Consider the following 22,936-nt stretch of genomic DNA (forward strand, 5'->3'; position numbering starts at 1 on the left):
ATTATATTGTTTTGAAAAAACTTAAATGCAAAATTTCAAATGAAAAAATATTGGGTAAAATTATGTTTGAGTTAACGAGTTTATGACGTATACAAAATATCGTCATCTGCAGCCGACGTATACAAAATATCGTCATCTGCAGCCGACGTATACAAAATATCGGCATTTGCACTTACCGTTTCGTCGGAATTATGAGTGGAAAAATATGAAGCAGAGTTAATTTAAAGTGCGAAATAAATTGGAAAAGGAAAAAAGGAAGGAGGAGACACAAGAAATGATCTTGATGGTCAATGAGACCACACCAGATGTGTTGAAAGTAGCGGGTTCCCAAATTGGAGAATTCAAAATAATCAATAATAATCATAAAACAATTAATAATATCCGAGTAAATAAACGTGAGTAGAAATAAGCGAAAAATTGTATACAACGAGTAGCATAATAATAAAAAATGAGCAATCAGTAATTGAAGTGAAAAACGTAAAAATATATGGACGATAATAAAAACAAATAAGGCTATTTAACAACCATATCAATACCTCTGGGAGTACTGGATTGGAGATCGATCGTTCTCTAATTCAGGTCCAAATCACGATCTGTGGATGGATGTATGAATGCGGCCGCCCTATAAACGGGTGCGACGTATGGTGTGGCAGAAGTCGAATTCTTGGCCATAGATGGCACCACTGGAAAACAAGAACAATCGCACCCCCTCTGCCTAAACAGGCATACGGCCACACAACAACCATATAAAAAATCGATACGATACGTGAAATTAATTGGCCGATAGCGTAAACAGAGATGACTTGTGGGTCCTAACATAGGGATTTTTTCCCACATCGGCTATCTGTAGCTTCAAGGAAAGGGTTGCTCCCCTGGCCAATAAAAAAATTAAGGAATTGGAGTTGAAATTAAGGATAGTAGACGATATTGGAATAAATCTTGGACAGACAATAATTGGAAACTAAAAACACAATAACAGTAATGAGTCTGATATTTTCATCCTGTAGATCGATCTCAAAAATATTGTTGAAATCACCTGCGATATTATGAGCTTCTTTAAAGAACTTTATGTTTAATTTTGCAATGTGATTATTAATGTCTTCGATATTCGGTTCTTTTCTTATGATGTTGTTGCTTAAGGCCTTTGGTGCGCCAATCATCAGTCTGATTAAGTTTACTTCTGCAATAGAGGGTTTCTTTTTAAGTGTGTCAGTAAGAGTAGTAAAAACCGGGGATGAATATGTTAAATATGTTTGATGGAAAATCTTGCTTTTTATACACTTTCTGAAGCTGATCTTCTCAAATGCTAACTATAATGTTTTTGATTTCAACTGGAAAGATGAAAGTTATTAAAGAAACACAAATTTATAGATTGGTAGCAATTGAAGAATACTGACCAGTTGCTCTATCTATCCTTACATCGCCCTTATCTCCAGCAGTAATAATGTATTCTACTTTTGAATTAGGTCCTTTAGCATCGGCATCTAGAGCTGACACTTCCGCAATTTTCGATCCTGGTCTAGCTGTTTCAGGGAGCATTACCCTTAAAGGTCCGTGCTGGAATACAGGTGCATTGTCATTTTCATCAGCAACGTTGATTGTTAAGTACGTAGAGGAACTGAGATTACCCATATCTGTCGCAGTAACCTGAAATACATAGATTACATAGAAATACATAGATTAACTTAGCTTAAAACATCAAAAAATTTAACAAAAAAATTTTAATATATATATTTTTTTCAATTTTATAGCAACTTTAAAATATTAAAAGAAATTTAGAAACATTTTAATGCAAAATTATTGACAAACTTTGCAAAATCTTTAAAAACTTAATATTTTCAACTAATTTTTTTTAAATATTACATAAAACTTAACAAATTTTGTAAATTAAAAAAAAAAACAATTCAAAAAATATAGTTTTTTTTGCGAATTAAGTAAAATTTAAAAATTATAGTTTTTAAATTTTACTTAATTCGCATTGTAATTAAAAGTAAATTTTGTTTAATAAATGATTTTTAAAGTTCATAAATTTTTTTAACATATTTTATAAAGTATTCATCTGACATATTTAACAATGTAAAGTTTTCAACGGAGTCTGTAAAATTTGCAGCACATTTATTCCATTTTTAAAATTTTTTTATACAATTTTTAACAAAGCTTTCACAATTTCTGCAAATATTTTAACATTGTAGAGCTTTTAAACAAATCTTGTAAAGTTTTTAATGACATTTTTAATAAAATCTCTTTTTTAAAAATATAGTCGAACAGAACGTTGCTTGTTTTAAATATAACTCATTATCTAAGGCGCGCAAGGAAGCCCGGGAAAATTGTATATTTGTATTTATTTGTATATCTTACCTGCAAATCGTATCTCTCTTTTCTTTCTCTATCCAGCGTAAGAATGGGATCTGGCGAACTAAAAATAACTTCTCCACTCTCAAGTATTTTGAATAATTCACTTCCGGCACCACTCAAAGAGTATCGCACTACGGAGTTGTTACCGCTATCATTGTCAACAGCAGAGATAGGAGGATCCTGCAACAATAAAATAAAACATACACACCTTATTATATGTTTCTTGAAGAAAATATTTCAAAATATAAAAATATTTCCTAGGGATGAGTTTATAGACTTTTAAATTATTGACAGGAATTCGTTATGCAATAATTTAAGGGATTTTTATAGATTTTTTGTAAAAGGTCCATTTTTGAGAAGTTGCGAAACTTATAATTTTAAGACCCCAATTAACTGCTCATAATTTTGCGAACCGAACCCGGAAGACAAATGAAATCCTGGATCTAGTATTAAATAAAACTGGACTTGACATTTTGCTGAAATTTACTCACATTTGCGTAACATAAAGATATCATAATCAGTTTGAAAAACAAAGGAATTCATAAAACACTTACGGCTGAGAGTAATGTACGTCGACACTGTGGTCTGTGCTTCTTAGCAGTGCATGAATTTATCTGCCATTGCTGGGATTTGAATCTGGGTCACTTCATCGGAAGATGAGCTTCCTATATCCTGAATTAACCCGGCTCTAAAGCGATGCTTAAGGATTGCCTCTATGAAACTTAAGCGTGCATTATAGTAGTTCTACAAATGCACTTTTAAAACTAAAATCAAAGTTTTAATTCGTTCCATCCAAAAAGGGTATCTGAATATAAAACAGATTACTGGATAAGAAACGCTTTCACTCATTCTCTTCTTGCTTGGCACAAACTTCGCCTACAAGTATGTCGTTTTTTTAATTACGCGATTTTTTTAAGTTCCGAAACATTGACGGGACTTTTTTTAAATCTTTTATTAAAAATGGAAAGCACTAATCGGACACCAGTAAATGACGTCATCGTTTGTAAATCGTAGAATTTGTCAAGTCAGAAACCAATCAGATTCAACTTACAAGCGTGACGTCACTTTCATGCATCCAATTAAATCTGATTAAATTTACATGGCTAGGCATAATCACTTCTTTTCGTTTCGATTTGCAAGTACTAAATTGCAGACTGCTAAAAACCGATTGACAAAATTTTTTTCTATGTAAATGAAATTGACTATTTTAGACTACTTAGGTTTCAATTGTTGTCTGCTAGTGTCTGTTAAATAATTTGAGTTCATTAATGAGCCCTTTACAGCTTATTTGATCATGAAAACGGATTCTTTTCAATAGTTTCCCATTTGAAAAAAAAAAAACTCTTCACAAAATTTTTATAAAATAAAGGAGCTGTTAACGATCTGCGATAATAGGACAGACGATTCTGTGAATAATAGGACAGACGATTCATTTAGAAGTAATGTTAAATGACAAAATGTTTTTCTTTTTTTAACTGAAGGCAGCGAACAACTCTCAAATTTCGTCTCGGAAGATGCCAAAAATGTTGCTCATTTAACTTTACCCGGTAGGCATTTGTGAATCTAAGTGACGGAGGCGAGCAATGTTACTCATGTCACACTGTCACAAATTCCAGCTCATAGAGTGGACCACATTCCCACACCAGAAGACAATACATAGAGAGAAACATTCATGCCTTGAGTGGGATTCGAACCCGCAACCATTGAATTTTCAGTCAGACATGCCGACCTCATGTCTGGCTGAAAAATAACTTTTTTAATGAAAATATTTTTTTCATTGTTTTTCTTTTTATTCAATCCAGAAAATTTCTTACAGAGATCAATTTTTTATCTCCACAACATTAAAAACTGGACAGGATTTTGTTACATCAACAGAGTTGAATGGAAACGTCACGATATTCAAAAGTGTTAGTTATAAACTGAATCTTAAGATAATAGGAAAAAAATTAAATGGCTTACCACTGTAACTGGAGTGCCAGAAGCTGCATTTTCGTTTATGGATCCAGTATACGTATGTTGGAAAGTCGGCACCTCATCATTCACATCCAGTACTTCAACAGTAACTTCACACACAGTCTGTTAACAACAAATACATATGAAATCGACAAATGAAATAAAAATCCCAACGTAGCATTTTCACTTTCATTCTGATGGTATAGAAAGGTTAACTAAATAACCATTAAAAATTAGTAGAGATATCAATATGCCTAGCTTGTTTCCTTAAAGATTTTAAAGAAGGCATGCAAATTACTTAACAAAGAAATTCTCAATTCTTAGCTTTACTGTAAACCTTGTTTTTTCCTTTCTTTCACTCTGGTGTTGCACAGGCTCTCAAATGCAACATTTTGTTTGCATTGAAAACAGAATGATCAGGCCGATTGTTATTTTAAAAATGTTAAAGAAAGCATATAAAAGTCTGTGCAAATAAAGCTTGTTTCGAGATGGTCCAAAAATATAAAAAATGAAACTTGAGAAGGTGAATTTATTCTCGTTTTGACAACGCTTTCTACTCTTAATTTGCGAATGATGAATCATTTTCAATTTTAGAAGGTTTTTCTAGCCTTGGTTTTTAAATGCAGACTCAGTCACGGCTTAAAAGGGTAACTTATACAAGCTTAATGCAAGCATAATCCTCTAAAAACCTTGTTGTGCCTTGTTATAAACGATGTCGTGTAGCATTAAAATCAATTTTACCCTGATATCTGGAAATGATATATGATTCTATAAAACAGTTAAAGAAAATAGAATTTTCTATAAAATAGTGAACGAATACTATATAAATAATTTAGATAGATAAGGTTTTCTCAAAATATTTCCCTAGTATTTTATTTTATTTTCAAACTATGCAATAAAAATTAAGCATATGGAACCACATATAACTGAAAGTTTAATATCTAAATCTAGAATATAAAAAAATTGTTAAAATTATAATGCGTTTAAAGTAGTTAAAACCAGCCATGAAATTGTAATCGTTGTCCCTCGGGTATTCTTAATAAAAACAAATAGAAACTACTGACATCACATTTTAATTTGATTCGAAAACTAAAGTGATTAGGATCGCTTGAAATTTAATAATTATAGTGACTAGACTTGACAATGATTCGTCGGGTAAAGCATAACGTTACGAATCATTGTATTTACTTTTTAATACTCATTTAATGCACTGTAATGTAGTTATTATACTTGAGGGAATTTACAAAAAAACTTACATAGTTGCATTCTCATCATTTAAATGAATTTGTACCGTAAAATGATGATTGAATGAGGTATTCATTGATAAAAAGTCTGATTGGCATTTATTCAAAACAAACTGTGAAATAAATTTATTTCTAAACGTTAACGTTAACGTGTATTTTAAGACTATTCAGATAATAGGTGAAGAACAGTGATTGCTACACTTCATAGGAATAGGAACATTCATTATTGCGTTGGCAAAATTGCTGAACGTTACTGCTAAACGTTAACTTGTATTTTAAGGCTATTCAGATAATAGGTGAAGAACCGTGATGGCTACACTGCATAGGAATTGGAACATTCATTATTGCGTTGGCAAAATTGCTGAACGTTACTGCTAAACGTTAACTTGTATTTTAAGGCTATTCAGATAATAGGTGAAGAACTGTGATGGCTACACTTCATAGGAATAGGAACATTCATTATTGCGTTGGCAAAATTGCTGAACGTTACTGCTAAACGTTAACTTGTATTTTAAGGCTATTCAGATAATAGGTGAAGAACCGTGATTGCTACACTTCATAGGAATAGGAACATTCATTATTGCGTTGGCAAAATTGCTGAACGTTATTGCTAAACGTTAACTTGTATTTTAAGTCTATTCAGATAATAGGTGAAGAACTGTGATGGCTACACTGCATAGGAATAGAAATATTCATTATTGCGTTGGCAAAATTGTTGAACAACTAATGTTTTTAAAATGAAGATAGTCGCGTAAATCTGAAACTGACATTATTAGTCACTTCCAATGCCTTCTATCATTCCTGATTTTAATTCTACTTAAAGTATTTTTGCGTAACGAAATCTGCAAAGAGCCAAGATATCCAATACTCACAACTTTTGTAGAAGGTTTCTTTTCTTCAAGCATTACAGTGAATGTGTGTTGACTCCTCTTTTCTCTATCCAATCCAACTTTGGTGAATATTTTACCTTCCTGAAAAATTATTTTGATAAAAATATAAATTACATTGAAAATAAAAGAGACTTTTCATTAAGAATTTTTTGTTTATTAAAATTTCGTTTTTGGTCGAAGGTAAAAAAGAGATTGGTGAACCAATGAAGGGTTAAACAAAGCTGTAATCCGTGCTCTTATTCAGTTAATTCTCTGACAAAGTCATAGATTGAAAGAGATTGGTGAACCAATGAAGGTAAAAAAGAGATTGGTGAACCAATGAAGGGTTGAACAAAGCTGTAATACGTGCTCTTATGCAGCTAATTCTCTGAAATAGTCATAGATTGAAAGAGATTGGTGAACCAATGAAGTTAAAAAGGAGATTGGTGAATCAATGAAGGGTTAAACAAAGCTGTAATACGTGCTCTTATGCAGTTAATTCTCTGACATAGTCATAGATTGAAGTTTCATATGATCTTAGTTTTTCTCTGATATTTTATTGCATTGTAAAAAAATTCCGGATTAAATTAGGTAAAAAGATACAGACACTCAGTTTGCCTGTTCCTTTTCCGTAAAATCCGTTTTCAACAATAAGTCTTATAGAACAAAATGTCTGATATACCATAATCTTTACTATATTCTTTACTGCAACATCACTGAATTACGGTATTTAAATTAATGTAAAAATTAAGGTATAAAATTTTACGATAAAATGGATTTTACAGATTCTGCACCAAGGGTGTCATTACTTTTTACCAGAATTCTTTACTATGTGCCCTAACGTTTGTACGACTTTGGATATTCTTAATCACAACTATCAAACTATAAGGTAAACAAATTAAAATTAACTATGTGTATAAGGTATTCATTACCGATAAAAAAATAACTACGATTTTTTTTACTATAATTTTAAATAAAAGTGCTATTATTTATTTCCAAAAAAATTCTTTCAATTTTTAAAATTCATTTTGATTATTATGTAAGTTATTCGAGTAAAACAAAATATACTATAAATTTTATATTTTTGACGTGATAATAATAAAATGAAATACTGATTTTTATGTTTTAACACCAATTTTTATTAATTGAATTTTAATTTTAAGTGAATTGGAGCAGTTGAGAAAACAAACAAAAACCTTATAGCAATTCCATTAAGGCTTCGAAGTTTTGGTGAAAACATCATTAAAGCAAAAAAGAAAATTAGTTTCTATAATAAGAAAATTTTTTTTCCAGTGAAAGTCAAATTTATTTTTAAGTGATAATGCATTATTCATGCAGTTTGAGTAAAGAAAAAGAAAACTGAGAACTTTTTTTTTAACTATAAAAGTTTAGTTCAAGCTATTTAATGAGCATTTGGTGTTAAAACGTTAGAAAAAATTAAAACTAAATTTAAAAAAAGCCTTTGAATCGAATACTTAAATTTTTGTTCCATTCACTCATTTAAAAATTATGAGTTAACAGAAGAGTGTATTGAAATATGATTACTAACTAAGAAAAATAAGAATTGCTTTTATAAATGCTAAAGCATTCTGATTGATCACTACTTTTTGTGAGCATTTAAAAGTATAATAATTACTTCCATTTTTTTTGCATCAAAAGGTAATTAATTTTCAGTAATTTATTTGTGATTAAAAGTTAAAAGAGCTGCTCCAGTAATTCCCAAAATTAAAAATAATATTTTCTTTTCAATCGCTCTTATTATTTGTATTTTTAGAGTAAGTAATTTGCCATGCGCCCAATGAGTTGTCTAATGTAGAAAACAAAAATGAAGACAGATTAACAGCTGATAGTTCAGGGTTATTAAAAAAGTACATCAGGAAAAAACATCACGCTTACTTTGCTGAATAATGTTGAGTGGTTTTTTAATCCCTTATTCAGCCGTTTGTGAATTTCATGGAATTAGGGATATTTTTCAAAGTCCAAGGTTTTATAATCAACCACGTTTTGAAGGATGAAATTGCGTTCCGTTTTAAAATTATTCTGTCACATGCTGAATAAAGTAATATAATTTCCTGGTTTTGTAGATTTCCTTTAAAGTAATCATAAATAACCACCAAGATCATGCAATTTAATGAAGTTGGACTTTTTTGTTAAGTCTAAAGTGTATTTCAAGAGGATTTAGAAGAACCCACGTTTTGAAAATAAAAATTAAGTGCCGTATCAACAATATTCAGTCACATCTTGAACAATATAAAGTCATCGCCTAGCAAATTTCCATTGATGCAATCATAATTGACCACCAATATCCTGCAATTTAACGATGTTGGACTGTTTTGGCTACTAATTTATTTATTTTATTTAAAGTGCAAAACAAGAGACTTTACAGTCACCCACGTATTGAATATCAAAATTGTGTACTACATCAACAATATCTATCCACAAGTTGATCAATGTAAAGACATATTCAAGTCGTGTAATTTTCCAACTTAGTAATTATAATTAGCAGCCCAGATCATGCAATTTAATGATGTTAGACATGTTCCTTTGGGAATTTTTTTATGAAGTTAAAGTTTTGAAGATTGAAGTTAAAATTTAAGTTTTGAAGATTGAAATTAATTCCGTATCAACAATATCCAGCCTCACTTAGAACTAAGTCACTTCCTGGACACGTAAATCTCCTTTCATATAATCATAATTAACCGCCCAGATCATGTAATTTAAGGATGTTGGACATTTTTTAAGTCTAAATTGTATGACTAGAGTATTCACGAGCACCAGAGCTTTCGTAATTAAGATTCGTATCAACAATATTCAACTACATGTTGAGCAATGTAAAGTCATTTCTTTGTCGTGTAATTTTTAGTAATATAACGATTTTGGATTTTTTAATAAGAATATTTTAAGCTTACATGCCTGACAACAGGCTTTACTAACCACGCCGCCTTGAAGGATGAAATTAAGTGCTCAAAAAATTCAATCACTTATGGACTAAATTGAGCGCTTTTTCAGTTTAAGTTTGTAAGAAAAAGAGTTTAAAAAACGAGCAAAACAACGCTTTTTTACACTTAATTTTTATTTAATATTAAAGTATTTAAATAAATACTTTAATATTAAATAAAAATTTACAACATATTTAAAATTTATAAAATTTTATTGAAATAATGCTAGATAAAATGAATGCACGATGAATTCCCCACTTAAAAAAAAAAATCAATTACTCTTTCAGTAGATTCAACATTTTCTACTTGAGAAAAACAGTGAAAGCGATAAAACAAAGATTGAAAAATTATAATAATCTTTTCAATAAGAAATGAGATTTTTTTCGGAAACATATAACGGATATCAATCAATAAGAAAAATGGATTCTCTCTCACGTAGAGCGTAAAATATGGGTGTTGCAGTAAGGCACTAAAAAAATATTATCTGGTTGCCCTAAAAAAATCCTTCTTTTTCCCTTTTTTATTCTTTTTAAACTCAACCAAAAAAGTTATTTTGCTTGAGTTAATAAAATGAAATGCCATAACCAGATACGAAATAAACTATACATCTTAATAATACGGTTTGCTTTTAATAATTTATTTATGTTCTTTGCAAATTTACAGTGGCATTTTAAAATTTATGTAATTTTAAGAAATTTTACATGACTTATTTCGATACAATAGTGGAATGTTTAATGAATGAGCTTACTAAAATGTTAATTGTTAAACTAATTTCTGCAATTAAATGCCCTTACAGCGGTTAATTTTGTTTAGTTTGAAAGGGGCTTGGCACATAACTCCAAGATACCTTACTGATATATATTGATAGTGACTATGCCAAACATGAATGTCAAGGACCATAAATTAACGGCATCTTATCAAATAGTGCTAATTTAAAATTTGTAATATATAAAGTATATATATTACAAATTTTAAATTTGCACTGTTTGATAAGATGACGTTAATTTCTGGTCCCTGGCATTAATGTTTAACACAGTCACTTTGGGCACTACTACACACACTGCTCAATTCATTTGACATAGCTTCTGTTTTTGATAAAAAAATATTAATAACAATACTTTCTTTTTATCATCGTTGTTGAGCAGCTGATTGATTTTTGTGATTTGAACAGTCGATGCTCTACGTCATAGCCCTGGAATTTTGAACTCTACTCAGAAGACAAGGAAGGAAACCCGTCATTATGGAGGGTTTTTAAGGGAAATTACGTTTTCATGGAGAGAAAAACAAGAAGATACTAATGCATGATCAGTAGGAAATATTCCAAGAGTTTATTTAAATTACTTGGTTTTCTCAGTGTAATAATTAATAACATAAGAAATTAAATGCTGTGTAATGTAAAATGTTATTCAATATTTTTATATTGCACTGGATGATTTGAATTAAATTTAAAATATAATATAAAAGAAATTCCGAGGGTCAATGAGCGAATTTAATAACATACAATAATTCCTCAATAACAATAATTCCCCAATTTAATAACATACAGCTACGCAGGTCTTTTTCAATAATTTCTTCAAATTTCATTAGACCTAGTTAAACATTTAATAACATGTGTTTTTTTAATGTAATTTTACTTATAACCAGTTAATGTTATATCACTGTGACACACTCTATTTAATATAATTGCAAATAGCTATTTTTAAAAAAAAAAGTTCTTGGATGAGCATACTGTCAAATTTTCTGACAATTGAAATAAAACAATAACTTACCCGTGTGATGTTGAAAAGATTTTTGACATCATTGTTAACAATGTTGTATTGCATTTGACTGTTGCTACGGTGCATACGTTCCTTCAACTCTACATGACCAACGAAGGCACCAGCAATATTTTCAGGAATACCGAAACGGAAATGTTGCTGATCAAATAAAGGATCACGCTCCTCGGCTTCTCTGATGAAAAGTTTCAATGTCGTCTAAAAAAACGATAAATAAACAATACTTTTATTTTAAGATAAAAAAAGATAGGAAATATTTTGTTTAAAAAAAAGCTAAACATTTTATTTCTTAAAATCCTTAACTTAGAAATAGTTATAAATAAGCATTATAACAATTGAAAATTAAAATTTTAACTTCGCAAAATAACATTAAAAATTAAAGCGTACTGAACCGATCTATTTATAAACTACGGTTTATACTTAAAAATTGGCATTTTTAGAACTTTTATTTCGAATAATGATCATTTAAGAATAAAGGTATACTGTAAAAAAATATAAATAAATACTGTAAATTCTTCAAAAAAAAAATATATTGTTCCCTGGAAAAAAAATGTTTTAAGAAAAAAATAACGATTTTTTCTGTTTTTATCCGTTAACTGTAAAAAATTCCCCTTTTTTTACAACCTTTCTCTGTATATTTAACGGTTTAAAGCTGCTTTATTGACAAAACGGTTTTTCTCTGTGTTTATGCTAATCATAAACAGATTAAAACCATCAGTTCAAATTCTAGTTTTTGTCTAGTTTTTACCAAAGTACGATAACTCTACTTTTTTTAAAAATAAAAAAAGTAATTTTACGATTATTTTCCATAACTGTTTTTATTTCACCTACTTTGTGGTTTTAAACGTCGTATAAATAAAACTGTGATTCAATTTTATTGTAAAATTGATACTCTACCTGATTATTATATTTCTTTAAATATACTTTTTTGGTAAATTAAGTTAGCAGATAATTTTATACAGGTGGGCCACTATAGTTTTAAACGTTTTTATAAAGTTTTTACTCATAATATTGCTAAAATAAGTTAGGCGTTTAAGATAAAAACGGTTTAAGATTTTTCTTCTTACTGAGCTAAGAGGACAGTGAGCTCGCCTTCCAATGAAATTATTCTGATTCGAATCCCTCTGTTGACTGTCGTACAAATGCAGTTCTCGGTTCGCACCGATCGCAATGCTGATAGTTACTTTACATATTTTTTTCTTAAAATAACAGAGTTTGTTCAAAGAAAGGAATTTATATGTTAAAATAACAGTACTTAACTGCTTAGAAAGCAGGTGACTGTTTTTAAATAACAATATTTTTCCGTTAAATAAACGGTGTATTATACTTTTTTACAGTGTTCTGAAATAATATCATAAATTATTTATTAATATTTTTTCGCTACTTAAAAGAAAAAAAGTACAAAAAATATCATTAAATTTGAGGTGACAGAGCTGTTCATATCAATGTACGAATAGTCAATATATTTTATTCTTAATTGTTATTACGATAAGTATAAATAGTAATTTTATAATAATGTTTATTAACATTTATTACAATTGGGTAGTTAGGGAGTGCGATGCGGAGGCTGGTTGGTTACAACAAACATCTGCCCTTTGATATAAATTGTGTTAGTTTAGAGAACAAAAAAACTAAACAAATCAACATTTATTTTTAAATAACTAGTGTAACTTCACGCGCATTAATTTCAAAAAGCAATTAAAAATTTCGAATATCGGTTAAAATATATATGTTTTATTTTTTCAAAAAAACAAACAAAAATACTTTTTTAATATAAAAAAATATTGCTATCAGTTTAAAAACATAAGTGAATGCAAAGAAAGTAATATCAAATGCTTGCAAAAATATTAAAATCTGCATTTTGTTTCAAATAAAATAAATGACGATAAACTTTAATTGCTAAAAAATTTCAATTTCACATTTCTTAAGTATTTAAAACATTACTTGTTATTTTATATAGATTTAAAGAACATCTGCTTCATGTTTCGAGCAACTTAAAAATGTTAGTTACATTTTGAAGTATTACCGTATCAAAATCAACTGAAGAATTCTAAATTAATTTTAAAAATTGCGTGTAATTTTTAAAGCAAAATTTTTCTTTTAATGATCAGAATTATACAAAAAAAAACATATACTTATTTTAAATTACAGCTTTTAGACAAATTTATATATCATATTTAAAAAAATAAAATAATTGGATTCTTTAAATTGACTTAGTTTAGTTTTAAAAACTAAACATTTCAACGCTACGTGTAAGTATATTTTAAAAAATATTGCATTTATATTTAATAGTATTAAAAATATAGTACCGTTTATGAAGAAAAAAAATTTAAAATGCTACAGCTACGCTATTGTAATAAAAGTTTAGTACTTCTTATGGAGTAATATTTTTAAATAAGATTACAGTTACATTTAACAACACAAGGATATAGTACCGTTTATGAATGAATAGTTTTGAAAAGTGCTACACTTACATCTAATTGTAATAAGAATATAGTACTTTAATGAAGTAATAATTTTTAAATAATATTACAGTTACATTTATCGAAACAAAAATATAGTACCGCTGCTTTCCAGAGTCCATCAGAAGCTTCAACAATGATACTATATTCTCTGTTTTCTGAAACATCTAGAGTTCTGGATACATTTACAGCTCCGGTGAATGGATCAATAAAGAATGGAACTAATAATAAACAAAATAATTAATTATAATAATCAATTATAATTGAATAATTAATAATAAAAATTCATAAAAAAAATTCATAAAAAATTCATAAAATAATTCATAAAAAATTTTTTTTAAAAATTAATAAAGAAAATAAATAATAAATAAATTAATGGAAATAAATAAATTACATAATTTACGGTAAAAAAAATCTGCTTGCATATAATTAAGATGATTACAACGAATAAATAGAGTTGTTAGAATCAAATCAATCAATTTCTTTAAATCATTATAACAGTGATTCAAACTTCAAAACTAATTAATTATTGAAATCTTTGAATTAATAGTTTAATGGATTTTTAACACAAGGAATTCAAACTACAAAAATACTATTTTTTTTTTAAATCTTTGAACCATTAAATTTAAATCAACGGATATTAAACAAATCAACTGTCCCGAAATATCAGTTTTAAAATCAATTAAATCAGATTAAGTATTTGAACCAGGGACTCCATTAACGACTATAAGAACTATTTTGAATCGACGTAAATTAATATACGAAATTTAAATTAATAAATTCATCTGAAATGGCGGAATTAAAGTAAGTTGAATCAGATAATTTAAGCATTTGAACCTGAGATTCGAATAATGCAAATATTCGATAAATACTTTGAATCAATGTATTCGAATCAACGAAATTTAAATCAATAAACGGACCTCTCATAACAGTTCTAAATTATAAGAATCTTCGCCCTTAAATATTAGAATCAAGGATTCAAATCCCGCAAATAATAGCTAAATGAAGTCTCTGAATTGGTATATTTTATTAAACGGATTTGAAAAATTTACTTTTTCCAAATACGTTAATACGAAACAATATTAATAAATTCAAATCCGTTGATTTAAAATAGCAGAATTGATTCGATAAGATTTATTTAAAAACAATCACTTAATGTGATGAAATAATATTTTAATCAGTGATTCGGAGCATAGATTCAAATCGTAGATTCAGCATCAATATTTAAACTGTAAAAAATTCCACATCAACATAAGATAAACGTTTTATTGTTACGGTACTTTTTATCGTGATACACATTTTTTAGAGAAACATGTTAGTGAACGAAAAATCTGGTATACCGCATTTTTTACAATAATAATTACCGTAAAATTAATGAATCACTTTTTAACTAATTATTCATCATTTGCTTCCGTCACTGTAAAACATTATGTAATGCGGTGAAAAGTATCGGCACTCAAGGCGCCCGTATTTATTACCGTGAAATTAATTTTTACCGTAACATGTTACGGAACAAAAAAAAACTGATAAACCGTAATTTTTACAACAATACTTACCGTCAAATCACTGAATCACTTTAAATAAATAAATGTTACTGTAAAAATTACGACATAATATTCATAGGAAAAATGAATTTTACGAATGTTGCCTTTACTTTATACCGGAATTTTTCGCACTGTAGTATACAATTAAAAAAAAAACGAAATTGAAAAGAGAAAATTTTTGATAAACGAAACTCATCGAATAATTCAGTTCCATTTTGATAGAAATTAACCTCCTAATCAATTAAGAGAACTAATTAAAAGAGTAACTTCATGGTAAAAATGGATTTTAGGAATGCTGATGGCATTTAATACCGGAATTTTTTGCGCAGTAGTATACAATTAAAAAAAACAAAATTGAAAAAAAATAAAAATTCTGATATACGAAACGCATTGAATAATTCAGTTCCATTTTGATAGAAATGGACCTCCTAAATCAATTGAGAGAACTAATTAAGAGAGTAACCGGAGGAAATTGACATGTAAAAGTGTCACTTACCATTCCTCGTTCTCGATCCGAATGCATATTTCATGTTGGTGTTGTATTCAGCGTCTTCATCCTTGGCGGACAATGTGGTTACGACGCTGCCCACAGGCTCATTTTCAGAAACGAATTCATAATAGATGTCTTTGGCGAACTCCGGAGGACTATCATTAATATCTTGAATCACAACTGCCACCTGATGTCATTAAAGGATTAAATTAGTGAATTTAGATTAGATTGATAGCACACTCGGTGCAATAACGGTTTCAATAAAATGAAATAATAGAATACTCAGCTTTAACTGAACAGTAGTATTTATCTATTAAGTATTGAACTTAAACCTATTGAACCTAGTAAGTATTGAACTTATTTATAAAATTAATTACTTATTCATATACATAATTATTGATATAATTATTATTTACTTTAATAAAATTGTAAATAATTAATTAATTCGATTATGTTTTTATATTTTTGTATATTTTCTATTAAATAATAAACTGTACGATTAAGAACTTATTAATTTAAATAAATAAATTAGTATTATTTATTTTATTTAATTAATTATTTGTATTATTAAATTAATTATTTGTTTTATTAAATTAATTATTAAATTAATTCATTATTATTTAATTAATCATTTTTTATTTATTTTATAAAAATTTTAGATAAATTATTAATCTATGTATTTATTTTTTATTCAAAAAATACTTTAATAATTTTGATTTCATTTTATTATTAACATTAACTATATTATTATGACTATATTCTATTTTTATAACTGAATTATTTCTGATTTAATTATTAAGTTTATTATTTAATAATTTCATTTATTATTGATATATATATATATATATATATATATATACATATATATAATTAATTTTCTTCGTAATTATTAATATATACATAATTATTGATATAACAATTATTTATTTTAATAAAATTGTAAATAATTAATTCATTCAATTATGTTTTTATATTTTTATATATTTTCTATTAAGTATTGAACTGTACGATTAAGAACTGAACTGTAGGATTGCGGTATTTATCTATTATCTGCCCTTTGATTTTCATACAGGTATTAGAAAAGTAATCATTTACATATTACTTAAGATTAAATATTAAAAATTTGACTATCAGAGTTTTTTATTTTAATTTATTTAAGCAAATCTAAAGGTAAATTTAAGAAATTATTGAAATTTCTATGAGATCAAAAAGTCAAAAAAAAGTAATAATTAAATTAGAGTTTTTGCGAGGATATTATTTTAGCAGTTATTGATTTATCATTTTAACAATCGAAGGAATAACTTGAAATAGGAGTGCATAACTTGCTGCCTGAGAGCCTTATGTGGCCTGCTGAAGGTTGATGTGCCGTTCACTAAAGCTTTTGAACACTGTTAAAAAAAAATGTCGAAAGGTTTGAATTGTACATTTAAGTCATCTCATCGAATTCTATTGTAAATGTCGTCTCAGATCATTTTTTAGTGGTTACTGCTACGAAATTCCTCATGGTTTCAAACACGTTTCTTTAAAACAGTTGTAAACCAGATTTGATTTTCGATTGTGTCTGGTGTTTTATTTACTATCAGCAGTGAAATTTTTTTATCAATGGAAAAAACTTTTTTACAAATGTTTAATTTATGTAAATTAAAATGATAGCTGATATATTAATTTAATAATTATTCATTTTAATTCATTAAGAATAAAAGAAATGGCCTAAATGCTTGTTTAAAACACTTACAAACTGGATAGATCAATGAGAATTTCTTTCATGCAAATTGTTTGCAAATGCAATTTAGAATTCTTTCGATTATGTTAATTTAATAGTTATTGGTTTTTATACTACCCATTTTGACCTAGCGCGACACATATGTACGTCACAAGAATTGTGAAAATTCTTTGAGAATTTTTCTAATTTGAAAAATAATTGTTTACACATCAAGCAAATGTTTTTATTTTTTATTTTATTCTTTTCAAAAATCAAATAGTAGCTAACAGGAGAAAATATTCATTTAATTAAAAAGAAATAATCAATTATTTAATAGGAGTTTTTTTGCGACATGGCATATAAAAAAATTCAGACTTAAATGCCTTTATAAATGCTAGATTTTCAAAGAAACACTATGTTCATTTAAAACATTAGCGAACTAAATTTGAATTCTGAACATAACTCGTAGTTTGTTATGCTGGTAAAAAGTTAAAGATATTCATAAGCGAGGATTACATTCATACAATAGGTTCTTCTTAAAACTGTATCCAACTGTTTGACTCGTCTTCTGAGTAAAATTAAAAAATTTCAAAATCTTCAGACGTTAACGCAAAGACACTCATTAATATTTTTTAAGCTAAAGACGTATTTCCTTAAATTGTTATAAAAATTTTATTAAAACTTAGTTTTATAGGAAAAATTTAACAAACGGTACTAGGAGAATTTTTTTCCCTTGTTAATTTTATTTTTTTTATTACATTTAGTTTTTTAATCAAAAATCATGATGCAATTTAAAATAAACTCTGAGGCTATATCTTAATTATTTAATAAAGAAGTTAACTTTTATGTAAGGTTACTCCATCTGCTTAGATTAATTTAGAATAAAATAAACAAAAAGAATTAAAATATTCGAAAAATAGAGGAATGTAACTTATAAGTTTCAACTTACAGTTGCTGTCCCTGTTCTGGAAGGCACTCCCATATCTTTTGCACCAACTACTACCACATGCAATGCTGAGTCAGGCACACCGTACTCTTCTCTGTCTAATTCTTTAACTACTGTCAGCAAAGGCTGGAATTAATAAAATGTTTTAATTTTATCTCATTTATAAAAATAAAATTTTGTGTATGAAAATTTCTTTTCTTTAATATTTTAGAATTAAAAAAAAGTAGCTTTTGCAGCGTATTTCTAAAAGTCAAATTTGTCAAATTAAATTTTTTGTTTAGATTTTATAAAATCCGAAATATTTATCACCTCACCTAAGCACTTTGGCTGTTTCAATTACTTACTGAAATTATTTGCATTGCTGGCTGTTCGATTACGTTGTTATTCAAATTATTTTTGCAAATAAAAATACATTAATCTACTAATTAGCAGTAAAGAATATCGTTTCAACTATTCGTTAAGTATTTGGAAGTAATTTGAAAATATTTTAACTGAAAATAAAAATTATAACAAAATTCTAAATGACAATGCATGGTTGTTTACGGATGTGAAAAATAGCTCTTAACATTTTTAAAAAATAGGACAGAAAATAAATATGCAAGGATAGTTAAAAGAATTTTAAATTTAAAATTTTTGAAAATCTAGTTGGACATAAATAAACTTTAAGCCTTGCATTTGATTTAAGAATTTAAAAAATCACAATTCGGCTCGGTTATTAAGAACTGTAATATAACAAAAATAGAGCAATTTTAACTATTTTCTTCTTCATAGGCTTTTACTAGAGCCGATTACCGGGACCAAAGTAGTCACTTTACCCCATATCGATCTATTCGATGCTATATTTCTCCAACTCTTAACTCTCTCAAGTCCCTTAACCACTTCTCTTCTCAGTCTAACCATCTTGTTCTAGGTCTTCCTCTTTTCCTTTTTCCCTTTGGTTCTGGGAAGTTTATTTTTTTAACGGGATTTTTATCGCTATATCGAAATACATGTCCTAGCCACCTTATTTAAGAAATCTTGATCAGTTTTACTACGTTAGGTTCTTTGTATTTTGATTATAATTTATAGTAGTAATGAATTCTCCAAGTTTCATTTTCTCTTGCTAAACCAAAAAATCTTTCTTTATATTTTTCTCTTGAAAGTAATCAGTTTCTCTTCGTCTGCTTTGGTTTAACTATATTAGTTATTGTTAATTGGTTGAACAACATCTAAATAATCTTTTCTTTTTCTCTTTTTTACTCTTAACTGTCTTTTTTACTGGGGTATTTAACTCCTTGAACCAACAAAACATTTTTTTTATTTATTTATTTATTTTAGAAATTATCTTTGGGGATTGATTAGTTATTGAAGTAGAATAGATTTCTTTTCTGACTAAACCTTGTAATGTAACCTTGTAATCTTGCTTTATTATATTTTAGAAAAATAATGTTACAATTAGAAAAGAGAGCTTATTTATGAAAAGGATGATATTACGTTGATAAAATGATGCTATAAATCATTTGAAACTTACTCCTCGATCATCTACAGATAATCTAAAATGATTGTCTATATTTCCTTCCAGTATTAGTAGCTCCATCTGCCGATTTGGTCCGTCATCATAATCGACAACTGGCAAGCGAATGCTGGCACCTAAGCTACTTGACCCTTAAAAGTAGTAAGCAATAAAATAATTTGTATGTAGTAACATAAATACCATTTGGGATTATTATCTTCTAGTCTAGAATTATTTCAGTGACATGACAAAAATATTTATTTTTATGAATCCTATGATATAAGTAGAATCAAAATGGGATCTTTTAATGACACTGTAATTAAACAAATTATTATATTTCATTGTATTTCTCGGAAAAACAAAACATATTTTAAAGCAAAAAAATATTTCAGCAAAGAAGTCATTATTTTTAAATAATAATTAATTTGCAAAAAAAGTTTTTCTAAGATACAAATAATTTGGTGCTGCCATCTGTAAATTAAAATAAAAAACATTAAGTATTAAGAGCATGTAAGAAAAGGTTTTACATGAAGCAAATAACTTAAATAAATAAGAATTAAATTAACACTAGAGCCTTAAATTATTACTAAATATAGGTGCATAGAACTTGGATAAAACAAACTGAAGATTTAAAAATAATATAAATTATTCAAAATATATAAATTATTAAAAAGATTGAAAAATGTTTCGGTGCTGCTCTCTATACTATTTTTTATTAACTGAATTTTAGAAAATTTTATTAAAAAAATTATGGTGAGATTTAATGAATGTTAATCAGCATTATAAGGAAAAAATAAATAAACAGCAATAAAATAATTTAAACTCTTAAAAATTACTTCAATATCAAAATTGAGTATTTATTTAAATTTATCAAGAAAAATTGAAGTATTTACCTTCTGTAACATTAAGTAAGAAAGTTTCATTCAAAAATGTCGGGGTCCAATCATTTTCATCTTGTATGGAAACGTGCACGTTCGCAAATCCCTAATAAAACCAAACAAAAAGTATAATATATTAGCAATATTAATTATTTTCAATATAATAGTTTTGGTTCAAATCAAATTTTAATCACTTACAGTATTATTGGCAGAATCAAGGGCAAGAACTCGTAACATATATACAGGAGTTTCTTCTCTATCAGGAGATGTACGTACAGATAATACTCCAGTATTTTCTTCAATTTGGAATTGCTGTTCACTGTTACCTATTATAAGGATTCATATTCTATTAATACGCAATTTATATTTTAATTCAAGATAAATATAACTGTTATATTAAATAGAAATTAAATAGAGTGAATGAGTATAACATCTCCCAAATTTAATATACACAGGTATAATAATAATACAATACAGCAATTCGAGAACTATGTTATGTCTCTCGCATATATAGCATCAATGCTTAAAGTTTTATTTATTGTATTGTTCCTATATCGATTTAAAAAATTTTATGCATTTTTATGCAAATCTTAATGTATTTTTATGCAAAATTTCATATATTTCATGATTTAATTCATACTTCTTTTATACTTTGCTGTTAGTTATTTTTTATTTATTTTTATTTAATTATTAATTTAAATAAATAAATTATTATTATTTATTTTATTAAATTAATTTTTTGTTTTAATTATTAATAAATTATTTATTATTTAATTAATCACTTTTTTTTTAAAAAAAGTTGTAGATAAATTATTAATTTATGTATTTATTTTTTTATTTAAAAAATACTTTATTAATTTTATTTTTATTTTATTATTATTATTAAATCTATAATTACTATTATGACTATATCTATTTTATTTTCATTACTGAATTAATTGTGAATTAATTATTAAGTTTATTATTTAATAATTTCATTTATTACTGATACATATAATTAATTTTCCTTGTAATTATTAGTATATACATAATTATTGATATAATTATTATTTACTTTAATAAAATAGTAAATAATTAATTAATTAAATTGTGTTTTAATATTTTTATATATTTTTTATTTTTAAATATTTATTTAATTTTATTTTTATTTTCTTCTTTGCTTGCTGAAACTTTGTAGTTTTTTTAAGAAAAGAAGAAAAAAAAAATTTCAACAATTCTTGTCGTTCCAGCTTGTAGTTTTTCGCATTAAAAATACACTCCATTGTTTAAAAATCCATCAAAAAATATTATTTAATTTAGTTATTTAATGGTATTTAGTAAAAAATTTTCAGGCCTTTCAAAACCAATCCATGCCTTATTTTAAAAAATGAATTTTGCATAAATATATTAAAAGGTTGTGGCAGTTAAGTGAAAAATTTCATTTCTTCCAAAGGAGAAATTTCTTTGTCATCTTAAATATTGGTAAAACACAAAGCAAACACTTATATAATCTATTGCTAAAATACTTATTGCCTACATTTAAACTATTTTTTTAAAATTAAGTTTCTGAGAAATTTGACTTCTCCTTATATCACCCAAAAGCCCTACATATTTTATATGAAATTCAGACTTAAAAATGCATTCTGCAAACAAAATTCACTCATTAAAACACTTATCGGTTACTCAAATGTACAAAATAACACTTCCAAATTCGCGTGTATAAAATTATTTAAAAAATTTATAGCAAATGCACACAACTTAGCTGACCAATTATATTAAAGGGAACAATTCAAGAAAAAAATATTACCATCAACGATAAAGTATCGTAACTTGTTTGTGTCTAGTTCATCTTTATCCAATGCAGTCAAATGAACAACCACGTGACCTGGTGGTGCGTTCTAAAATATATAATCAAATATAGTTGGATCAAGAAAAGAATATCAAAATATAATCTATAAGGAATATTTATCAATAAAATATAAAGAATATGGAAAGAAAAGAATCGAATTTCAACAGACATTTTTTATGTTCAAATACATATTTTTCACAAATTATAAATGTATTAATTAACTACGATATTTATGTTAATTAAAATACAGATATCAATAAAATATTACTCACCTCTTTCACTTCCACAACAAAATCTTTCTTTTCGAAGATTGGACTGTTATCGTTCACATCTTCCACAAAAATATTCAATCTCGTATTTCCCGAGCATCTTTGATTACTCGCAGTTACCTGAAATGTTAAAAAAAAATATGAATAAATAAATAACACTATTTATTCATTAAATTTTGTCTGAGTATTG

The 22,936-nt window shown here is 26.9% G+C and overlaps 1 protein-coding gene across 1 annotated transcript in view; it reads right to left on the bottom strand.

Annotated features, from left to right (window-relative positions):
• LOC107436315 (protocadherin Fat 3) overlaps positions 1–22,936 on the bottom strand; it is a 204,753-nt gene that overhangs the window by 39,945 nt on the left and 141,872 nt on the right. The window contains exons 37-49 of the mRNA XM_016047974.3: positions 22,750–22,866; positions 22,436–22,526; positions 20,848–20,975; positions 20,665–20,755; positions 19,790–19,923; positions 18,283–18,405; positions 15,638–15,818; positions 13,700–13,818; positions 11,130–11,333; positions 6,425–6,523; positions 4,315–4,431; positions 2,359–2,535; positions 1,398–1,647 (exon numbers count right to left, since the gene is read on the bottom strand). Coding sequence (XP_015903460.1) covers positions 1,398–1,647; positions 2,359–2,535; positions 4,315–4,431; positions 6,425–6,523; positions 11,130–11,333; positions 13,700–13,818; positions 15,638–15,818; positions 18,283–18,405; positions 19,790–19,923; positions 20,665–20,755; positions 20,848–20,975; positions 22,436–22,526; positions 22,750–22,866 — 1,831 coding nt within the window. The remainder of the gene's footprint in view (positions 1–1,397; positions 1,648–2,358; positions 2,536–4,314; positions 4,432–6,424; positions 6,524–11,129; positions 11,334–13,699; positions 13,819–15,637; positions 15,819–18,282; positions 18,406–19,789; positions 19,924–20,664; positions 20,756–20,847; positions 20,976–22,435; positions 22,527–22,749; positions 22,867–22,936) is intronic.

This window comes from Parasteatoda tepidariorum, chromosome 6 (assembly GCF_043381705.1).
Source record: "Parasteatoda tepidariorum isolate YZ-2023 chromosome 6, CAS_Ptep_4.0, whole genome shotgun sequence".
In the NCBI taxonomy this organism is placed as follows: Eukaryota; Metazoa; Arthropoda; class Arachnida; order Araneae; family Theridiidae; genus Parasteatoda; species Parasteatoda tepidariorum.